General features: G+C 36.6%; 1 protein-coding gene across 1 annotated transcript; it reads right to left on the reverse strand.

Moving 5' to 3' along the window:
* Positions 1-232: 232 nt before the first annotated feature.
* LOC127979372 (pyruvate dehydrogenase (acetyl-transferring) kinase isozyme 2, mitochondrial) lies at positions 233-10,396 on the reverse strand. The gene is made up of 11 exons (XM_052584792.1): positions 9,859-10,396; positions 9,118-9,259; positions 7,459-7,530; positions 7,150-7,334; positions 6,400-6,489; positions 6,187-6,264; positions 5,132-5,208; positions 4,558-4,656; positions 4,296-4,406; positions 3,940-4,053; positions 233-1,948 (listed from the first exon to the last, which is right to left on the reverse strand). The coding sequence occupies exons 1-11, from the start codon at positions 9,974-9,976 to the stop codon at positions 1,805-1,807; spliced, it is 1,230 nt and encodes a 409-aa protein (XP_052440752.1). The 5' UTR covers positions 9,977-10,396; the 3' UTR covers positions 233-1,804.
* Between the last annotated feature and the right edge of the window lie 17 nt (positions 10,397-10,413).

Consider the following 10,413-nt stretch of genomic DNA (forward strand, 5'->3'; position numbering starts at 1 on the left):
CAAATTAGCAATATAAAACAGTGTAATGTAAACAATTACAATATAAACAATGTAAAACAAATAAACAATATTTTGTGGTGCATGACAAAGCGCTCCTTAAAAGAAGTAATCCAAAAATCTTTGTCATTTCAAACCTGTTTTGACTGATTTGAAATGAGTCCTTTAGAAGAATGTCCAAACTGGAATATTCCATATAATGAAATGTAAAAAAAGACATGAAAAAGAGGAAAACTTTTTTTTTTCTTCATTCATTGTTTTAATAGTCCAGAAAATGGCACTCTCTCACTGCACGAGTGAGTTTTATGGATAGCACTGTGTATTCATTAACACAGTTGCTTCTTTGTGAATACAGGATTGTGTATCAAGAACACGTCAAGAAGCAGGTGTGATTTCACGAGGATGGGTATGTCAAGCTCAACATGACGGTAAATGAAGCTTATGAGGTATGAACGAATAACATCAACATGTCAGTTCTTGATTACAGCTTGAAATGTGCAAATGATCTATTGAGGTTGTCTAAATACTTCCATCTCTGAACGAGGCAAATACATGCTAGCAGAGCAAACTGCTCGTGAGTGTCACTTGAAACAGAGCAGCTGCTGCCACTTGAGTTCCCGTAAAATTCATACAGGTCCTTCACATTGCTTTCAAAAAGCCAACTTTGCAAATATTACAGTAAAAGTAAAACAAAACAACAAAATCGAATGACTTAAAAAACAGACAAAACTAGAAAGGCAAATCAGCACAATCCTGAGATAATATATTCAAAAACAAGCCATTTCATTCGTCTTTCATTTATACGCAAATGAAAATAAGGAAAATATTGCCTCTTCAGTGTTTTCATGCAAACAAAATGAATCAAATAGAGCTACATGTCATTTTTGTTCATACAGAATACCTGAAATGTTCAGCCAGAAGCTGCTGTCACAAAGATCATAACATTTTGTGGCCAAAAAGCTTCACACACACATAGTAAAAAGCAACACGGTCTAATCCATCTGGCCAGTTTTAAATAAATGAATAACATAGCGATGAACCTGGCACCAAACTTACTTACTTACTTACTTTCTTCTAACACAACTCAATCTATTATTATTATGTCAGATAGAGTGTCAAATTAAATTCATTGTTTTTAATGTCAGTGAAGTAACTTGGATGTCATTGTGACAGCATCTCTCACGTTTATGAAATGATTTGGCCTTACTGATAGCATCTCATTTTTACACTCAAAAGTAAATGGAGTGTTAGACATTAGGTCCAACTGTTAGAGGAACATTTCAAGATCACAATAAAGCAACACACAACTATGGTCAATCTAATATTTTTAACCAACAAACTATATAAAGCCTTGGTTACTTTCAGATTATTGTGTGTTCTCCCAAATATTTGCTAGAAATACATGAGTCACAAACTCACACAAAGCTGGTAACTTGGCCCCACTGACTAAAAAGTTCTCTACTCTAAAACACACTTACAGAATCTGTGGTAATGTGTAGGAATCAACAAGTGCTCAAACAACCTGTCAGCTTTAGTATATTCGACTGAAGCCTCTGACACCACTGAAGAAGAATGTCCTGTGAAACTCTGAATGAAAGAGTTAGCACAGCAAATGAAGTGCATGGTGTATTATAAGCAATGTGAGATGTGGAAGACAAAAATGCCCTTGTTATTCAGACTGAAACATTCATAAAGTCAATTATCAATTCAAGCGTCTGAAATAATTCAACAGTCACATTGATGGTTACCCAAATGAACTCCACTATAGTTCAGCTCTTATGTTTATGGTATGAGCTTCTCATTCCTCTCAAACACCGTACTCGTACTTTCCCAGTTTCTTGGGCTCGCTGCTCGGGATGCACCAGTCGTCTGCCTCCGTGCTCGTTTGATAATGCCTTAAGGCTGACTTGTTGAAGACAGGAAGTCTTTCTATTGATTCAGTGGATAAGGCCTGTTAAAAAAGACGGGGAGAACAAATGAGAAAGACTTACTTACAAATTACTTGTTAAATATTTTTGCAGAAAGGACGCATGAACTACAACTATGACTTGTACAAACCTGTTTTATACATCATATATGTTCAGAAATAATATGAGGAAAATTTTATTTACATGAGCGGTTAATCGTGTATTCATACAAATTAACCAAGAGACTTGTTAAATTTGAGGCTGCACCATAAATGGATGGTCCACACAAAAATAAAAACTCATCATTTACTCACCCTCATGTCCTGCAAAACCTTTAAGAGGGTCATATGATGCTTTTTTAAAGATCATTATTTTGTGTATTTGTTGTAACAGAATATGCTGACATGCTTTAATGTTTAAAAAAACACATTATTTTTCAAATACTATACATTATTGTAGGTCCTTTATGCCCTGCCTCTCTCAAACGCATCGTCCCGCCTTCCGAAAAGCGCAGTCTGCTCTGATTGGCCAACTGACCCAGTGCATTGTGATTGGTTGAACACTGCAAGCACTCGTTGGAAATGTAACACCCCTTTCCATAATCGCGTGCTTCATCTTTTAAAATAAATGTAAAGACCGTTAATAATGTGCTTAGTTTTACCATCAGTTCAAGCCGTAAAGAGGAACAGGGTGATGTTACAGACAGTGATGAGCTTGTATGTGTTTGCAGTACACAAGCCACGGACGGTTAAGACAACTGACTCCACTGTGCGACTCTGTCTCTCACACTCGACACGCAAAACTCTGCATTTGAACATTCAATAGCAAATACTTAAACTAATCACAAAACAGACTTCCAGTAGCTGATTCAGAAGTGCCAGACTGTCATAGCAAAGTCAGAATTACCTCGATCCTAGGTTCACGAAACGGTTGTCCATAAAATGCGTTGCTGTTCTTATGTAAGTAATCTTAAAGATTCCAAAAGGCATCTACTTTCAGAAGACCAAATAAAGTGCTTTTGCTTTCGCCTAGAAACACACAGCATCTCCCTGACATGACTGCTTTAACACTAACTACGGTGACTGAAACCACACCTTTCTTTACGTGAACATTTGGGCCGAATTACGCAAATATTTCCACATAGTGACGTAGACATGTGGGGGAGTGTTTGAATTAGCCATTTTAGGGGGTGTGGCAGAGTCTTAACTTTGATTTGAGACTTTAGTCTTTGCAACTTTACACATCTTCTTTATGCACCAAGAGCTTGTAAGAAAAAACTGAAATCGCATCGCATGACCCCTTTAATACTTACTTTCTACGCTAGAACATAAAATAAGGTATTCTGAAGAATGTTGGTGACCAGTTTTGGTGTCTGCCATTTAAATGGGACACGTCGTGGCCAGGACTTTTATATTGCCTAAAACATCCAAAGTAGTTTGACCAATGACATGCAGGAATTGGACATAATCGACCAATCGTGGCACGTGAGGAGGTGAAATCTACAGAGAACGATCCAAGCATTGCAAATATGTGCACGTGTTTGCTTGTTCATTTAGCTTGACTTCCTGCGCAGTCACCAAATAATAGCATAGAGAATAACAGCATTTGTTCATTTGTCTGAACAAATTCAGACACCAAAGTAACGCGAGAGTGATTCAAAAGCAAAAGGAGCCATCTGCTTTCAATAGCTCTTGTGAATGTCTTAAAATTATCGATCTGCACAGCGTAAAAAGCCAAAACCTGGATATTTGAGGTAATATAGAAATCCTGCCAGGGACACATTCCGTAAAAATGGCCCATATGGTCATCCTAGGTCCAACTGACTTTCATTAACTGGACAAAAAAAATGGAACGTCAATTGAAACGGAAACCATTTGGTTACCAACATTCTTCAAAATATCATCTTTTGTGGTTTGCAGAAGAAAGAGTCATACAGGTTTACATGAACAAAGAAATTCAGAAATTCACTTATGAGGACACTTCCTACATAAGTAGTAAACAGTGAAGCAGTTAACCAGGTAGTGCTAGAGAGTACCTTTAGGTATATGACTGCCGACGTGCCGTATCCCTCCATAGAGTAGAGTTGCAGATCTCCCTGGAAGTACTTGGCATAAAGGCGGGAAATAGGAAGACCATAGCCAAAACCAGCCTGCAAAGAGAGAAAGCCATAGTAAGTGCGTTAGAGAAAGATAAAACATTAAAACTGCATTACAATACTAACCTGATGTAAACAATAAACTGAACTATTGGTAATTCTGCTAATTTATAACTCCGTAAGCTCACAGTTTACCTGAAAACATGACTGTGGATCAAAGATTTACCATGTGTTATCATTGCAAAACAAAGACAGTCTGCATCCAGTATGTTTAATTAGACAGTCTAGGTTCTTACCAGGGGAGCATTACGGCTGTTTTCAGTCACAGGACTCGGTGCAGTTGAATACATGTAGCTGAAAAGCCTTTCGATTTTCCTCAAAGGAACTCCACCTCCTCTGTCAGACATCTAATATATACCACAAGAGTCATTACAAACATGTTTTGGCTCTCACTGCTCTTCCAAGTTAAAACAGAGAGAAAGCATTCAGCTTTTGCTGACCCGTTACATCTCTGCATCTGAAAAAGCATGCGTTCTGAGGTGCTGAAATAAAGCTCACCTTGATGGTCAGATCTTCACTTCCTAAAGAAACTCTCACTTTGATTGGTGGTAGATGCAGGCTGTTCTCATGGGTTTCCACAGTTGCTCTCATTGCATTCTGTTACAGAGAGAAAAAAAAAACACATTACCATCAAATGCTTGATGGTCAAGTCAATTCAAACCCATTTGACTTTCTTACTTCTGTGGGACACAAAAGGAGATGTTAAGCTAAATGTCAATGCAGCTCTTTTCCAGCCCAAAACGCACCAATGAATGGTCCATAAAACTTGTTCACTATATTCCAAGCTTCTGAATCCATACAATAGCTTTGGATAAGGACCAGACAAGGTTTAATCATTAATCACTGAAAATCTAGCTCTTAACTTTAATTTACACTTGCAGATATTCGTGTTTTGTAACCACCTGCGATGTAACAACATTCTGTAAAAACTCATTTTGTGAAAAGAAGTAAAGAAGTCATACAGGTTTGTAACAATATGAGGGTGAAGTTATGATGATGCATTTGCCTCTTTTATACTTTGTTTAAGACTATCATTGTGACGGCTATAGCTACTATAAAGTGATTCAAGTACCTTGAAGAGCTCAAAGAGCATGTGGTACAGATGAGAAGGGACATAAACTATATGTATAGGGTCACTGGTTCCTTTAACTGTAAAAACAACAGATATATCAGTTCAGTAACAGTTGAGTAACCCAAAAAAACAAGAGTATAATATGCAGGCCCACATTCATTGTTTATGTTAAGAATGCTAAGAAGAAATCAACACTGGCATGCTGCCCAAACTAGTCAGGTATGAAGCACATGATAGAGGTTATGCTGGCTATTTTGTTACTTTGGTCACTCAACCTTGTAGGTTCTCTTTGCTTGACAATAGTACACTGTTATTTACATGTCTGAGAGTTAAAACAAGTGATCATGCCAACATTTTGCCATTACGTAACTGAGTACACAGTGCTGTTCCTATCCCATCCATTTCTCCATAGACACACAGTGATAAGATTATAAAGCGCTATTTCTGTCTACACCGATAAGTGATTTAAGAACTTATTAAATGTGGTTGCATAATCGTTAAAGTTTATAATAATGCTATTATTTATTACTATCAATCCACATTATGCATCTTACTGTACTTATACTGTAAAATGTAAATTTCGGTTACATCACCATTCTACTGTTTAGGGGTCTGTAAGATTATTTTAATGCTTTTGAAAGAAGTCCCTTATGCTCACCAAGGCTGCATTTATTTGACCAAAAACACAGTACAAACTGTAATAATGTTTAGTGTTTAGAAATGTTTTGCAACATTATAAATGTGTCTATTGTAACTTTTGATCAATTTCATGCACTCTAGGTGACACATTTTTTTTTATTAAACTAAAGGCAGTGAATTTTTAGGTGAAAAGTTGAATTTCAGGCCATACTTGGCTGATAAGATTTCACAGCATAACCATAATTTTGTTGCCACCATCCCACACTATCAAACAACTACAGTCCACCGTGGAATCAATAAGACAGTAAATAAGCAAATAAGAGTAAAAAAGACTCTGGTTTTCTGAAAAATCATGACTCGCTATTGCATACGACACACAAAGACTGAAATTCAGAGAGAAGAAAATTCTCACTCACAGTTCACTTGTTTGATTTCCACTTCGGGAGAGGTCAAGTAGTACTGATCACACAGCATCTTGGCACTCTCATAGGCATCTAGAGAGAGAAAGTGTGAGACACAGTATGAGTCTGCCCATGCAGGGCCTACAATGTCATTATACCCACAGTTTATTGGCTTTCTTTGACAGATTAAATAAAAGTGTTACCCAGGCAAGGAACATGGTTAATTACCTTCTACAACCTCCACAACATCACAGTTTGGGTCGATACTGCCAATGTGTTTGGGATGGGCTGGATTGGTGCTGCCATCGAAGATTAACGCTAAAACGAACACACATTTTAAATACATTTTAGTTGTAGGAATGCACAATATATGGGTACTACATTGGTTATTTTCATATTATAATGACTGTTAATTATCTGTATTGGATAACATAAGATCTACACTTGATCAAAAGTTTGGGGTTAGTAACTTTTCATTATAGCAATTATCATTTTTATTAAGCAAGGACACATTACATTCATCAAAAGTGACCGTAAATACATTTATAATGTTACAAATGACTTCAGTTTAAATAATACATCTCTTTTGGACAGTAGTTTATCTAAGTCCGTAGTAGATATTTAACTGCATTTGCTTATTTCACCTATTTTTGCATTTAATTTGCCAAGCTCACTTAAAGTTAATTTCATAACACTGTTAAAATCTTTAGTAAATCTCAAATCCATTTTCTCATGCAGTGCGATATAATGCCTAAATTCACCATACGCATTTCATTTTAAATTATTTAGACAAAATAGTACAGCATTTTAAAATATTCTTTTTTATCCATTGGTTATCAAGCTTTGGTACATTACATTATCAGCAGATGGTTAATCTATTGTTTCAGTTGAGACAGAATCCATCCTGCTTGGGCTGGGCTTTAGTACTTTAGTCTTAGTGTTATGATGTTAGTTACCATGTGCTAGCACAACACTTACTGTGCTGATTCATCAGCATGCGTGTGGAGATTCGGCTCATGTAGAAGCGGTCCAAAAAATACTGGACGTTCTGATTGGTCACGGGATCCACGCCAAAGGCCTCCTTGTACTCCAGGACTCCCTGTGCCATGGTGGGCACCACATTGTTGTGCCTGTTCCTGACATTGATCAGCGTTTCTGTGAATCTAGGAGACACACCATCCAGTTAAACACACTTAAAACAGGCTGCAGCCAAGTTAAACATGAGCTAAACACGAGTAAGATTAATGACTTTGGATTTCCCAGAATGCTCCTGAATACTGTACTTACTTAGTTAGGATTTTTTTATCATCAGGGTCTTTCTCCAAAAAGTCAACAAGCTCCATCAAACTCTGTGCATACCTGTTTTTGAGAGGAAACAAACAATCAGGGTTTATATTTAGACTGACCTCAATACAGCTCAGTTTTATTTTTTAATTGATTTATTAAATGAATAATAAATTAACTTTCTTTATTTCTTTTTTGACTGAATGAAAACTTGAATTTCAGCTTCAGAGTTTTGATAAAAAAAATGTATTCAGGTGCACCACTATTTCACAAAATTGAATTAAATCGAATGCGATAAGAATCAAATTGCATAATTGTACCAATACCCAGCCCTATTTGAAACACTGATGAAGTTGTTTATCTGAATGGCTAACAGAGGTGCAAAGCACAAACAGGTATTTACTCAAATTCTTATCACTGCTTTGCCAAAGCTGAATGGTGATTAAACAGCCTTGCATTGATCATTTAATGGTGAGAGTAAATCAATCCCCCCATGTGACTTTTGACCAGAGAGATGTGCTGCACAGAGAACAATAGTCTTACACGTGACACAATGAACCCACTGTACAAGCTCCAATCCCCCTGAATGACAGTGTTCTGTGTCAGTGTCAAAGAGGACTTGTTTACACTGAGACATCTAGGAAGGTTGCAGCCTTCACACTTGTTTGTGTTCAGTGTCTCATGCTACCTGACACCGCATAATAACATTTGGTTGAACACATTTGAAAGCTACATTTAGTTCACGCTGTGATCTCAGCATGATTCTAGAGTTTTGAGGACAAAAAACCCTGAAACAAACGGACTATCATATATGAAGACTTAAAATTACATTTTAGAAGCAAAAATAACAACAGATCTGTTTCATATAGGGAAAACCAAGGGCAATTGTATCATTTTGTAAATTGTATAAATGTACTCACAAAGTGTTACAAATCTCGCTGTTATTTATTGGAATAATTTAATGTAACAACAGAAATACATAATAAATATTTTATTTTAAATAAATGAAACATACTAAAAAGAAAACTAACAAAGAACATCCTCATGAGAACAACTCTTATATGTCTCAAACATATTCTACTTGCTAATATTTAAAATAACTTATAACTCAAAGTTATTTTTTCACATTCTAATTGATTAATGTTTCAGTTTTAACAAACTAAGAAAGATTGTTACTTATCTTGTCTGCGGGATGGGAATTCCTTAAATGACTTCTTTTATGGTATGAAAAAGCACAAAGCCAGCTGTCTATCCATCATCTTTGTTTTCATGATGTAAACTGCATTAATGATTTTGACCTCAGGTTCAAGTTTCAGATCACTATTAAATTTTATATATCCATATGCATTTTAGCTTAAAGATGAACAAAAATGTTATCTGAACACATATTACTATCCAACCTGAACTAGCTAGAATGGTGACTAAATAATTCTGGAAAATGCTGACAAAGTTGTTGACAATGTTCTGAATCAACATTTCACACCAACACAAGGTCAATGTCCTTATCTAAATGATTTCATGGTCACCTTTCGTTTGTTGTCATGTGCTGCACAATATAGGTCATATATGTCATATGAGTTGTAAAAACTTTATAATAGAGCCTGGAGTAGGCAGAAATCCATCAAACCGAGTCTAGAACAGTGTGTCAGCTGTGGATCTCACCAGCTATGAAGCAGCTTCACTGAAGGAGTGCTGAGCAGTTTGTCCGGGAGGAAGTCGATCTCCTTCATGATGTTGGCTAAACGGACAGGAAGCTCTTGCCTTAAAAACATGAAGGAGGTCTTTTCACAGGCATTGGCTGATCCTGCGAGCAAGACGGGACTACGTTAGTAAGAATCATGTGTGCAGACTTCTAAATAACTGTGATTTTAGAATTAAGCTTTGTAATATGAGATGTTCTGTAAAATTGTTCAATTTGTTACATTTTGTATTTATTGCCAGTTTTCTTTAAGATCCTGTAGCAATGCAGAAAAGGTAATAAAAAAACAGGTTTCAAGAATAACATCTTATCTCATTGTCTAGGCGTACTTCAGGACAAAGTACGATAAGTATGTGTACAGCTATTAAAAACAACATCAATGGTACAGTTTATTTTGTGAGGCAATATTAAATTTATATATCATCAAACAACTATATTCCAAGTCATTTGAGAGATTTTTTTTATGCAATCTTTTCTACATAATAACAGTAGGATAGGAAGGTTGTGTCTCAAAACCTAGAGAGCTGCATATTTAGACATCATGTTTTGCATTACAGCTGCATACAGTTGAACAATGCAGAAGCCCACAATACTGCACAAGTAACGTTAGATTTATACTTTTTATTAGTGCTCACTAGTAGGTTTTCAGACACAGTCAATGAGTTGTCTCCATCAGATCCCTTTCAAACATGTAAACAACTCACCAAAGTCAATGAACTGCTTCATAGACAGCGGGGACGGAGAGAACTTTGAAAACCTGTCCACTTGTTTAGGTATGTTCAGCTTCGAGCTGTTCTTCAGCATGATCTGGGCGAACTTCATGTTGATCTTCAAGTGAAACCCACAGTTTGTGTAACGCTCTTCTCAGCGAGTTATTGTCCTCGTCTCGTCAGATGCAGTTCGCAAAGTTTGACATTCTAGCACAGTCTGTTAGTTCATCACATAAATGAAGATCTCCGCAGAAATCCGGTGTGCTCCGACTGTCCCGTGGAAGAGTCCTCCTGGATCGCTCTAATTCGGTTTAATTTGTCATTGCACCGAAATAACTGACCAGCACAAGGTACAAAACAGGGTTCAAACACAAGGGAGGGAGGACGTTACTCAAGTCTGCATAGAGTAACTACAATAGAGTTTAACCAACACAACGTGCTCTCTCTTTCTATTCTTATCGACAGGTAAAACGCTATTATTGCATTTTATTTCAGTTAATATAAAAAGACTGATTATATGAATCTGTCATATGCTTGTTCTTGTGCATT

Source organism: Carassius gibelio, chromosome B19, assembly GCF_023724105.1.
Source record: "Carassius gibelio isolate Cgi1373 ecotype wild population from Czech Republic chromosome B19, carGib1.2-hapl.c, whole genome shotgun sequence".
Lineage (NCBI taxonomy): Eukaryota > Metazoa > Chordata > Actinopteri > Cypriniformes > Cyprinidae > Carassius > Carassius gibelio.

Excerpts from the sequence above, each read along its gene's own strand:
- LOC127979372 (XM_052584792.1), bottom strand. The coding sequence starts at position 9,976 with ATGAAGTTCGCCCAGATCATGCTGAAGAACAGCTCGAAGCTGAACATA. Across the intron at positions 9,260-9,858 it reads GAAGCAGTTCATTGACTTTG|GATCAGCCAATGCCTGTGAA; the intron begins GTGAGTTGTTTA and ends TCTTGCTCGCAG. Across the intron at positions 4,657-5,131 it reads TGCTCTTTGAGCTCTTCAAG|AATGCAATGAGAGCAACTGT; the intron begins GTACTTGAATCA and ends TCTCTGTAACAG.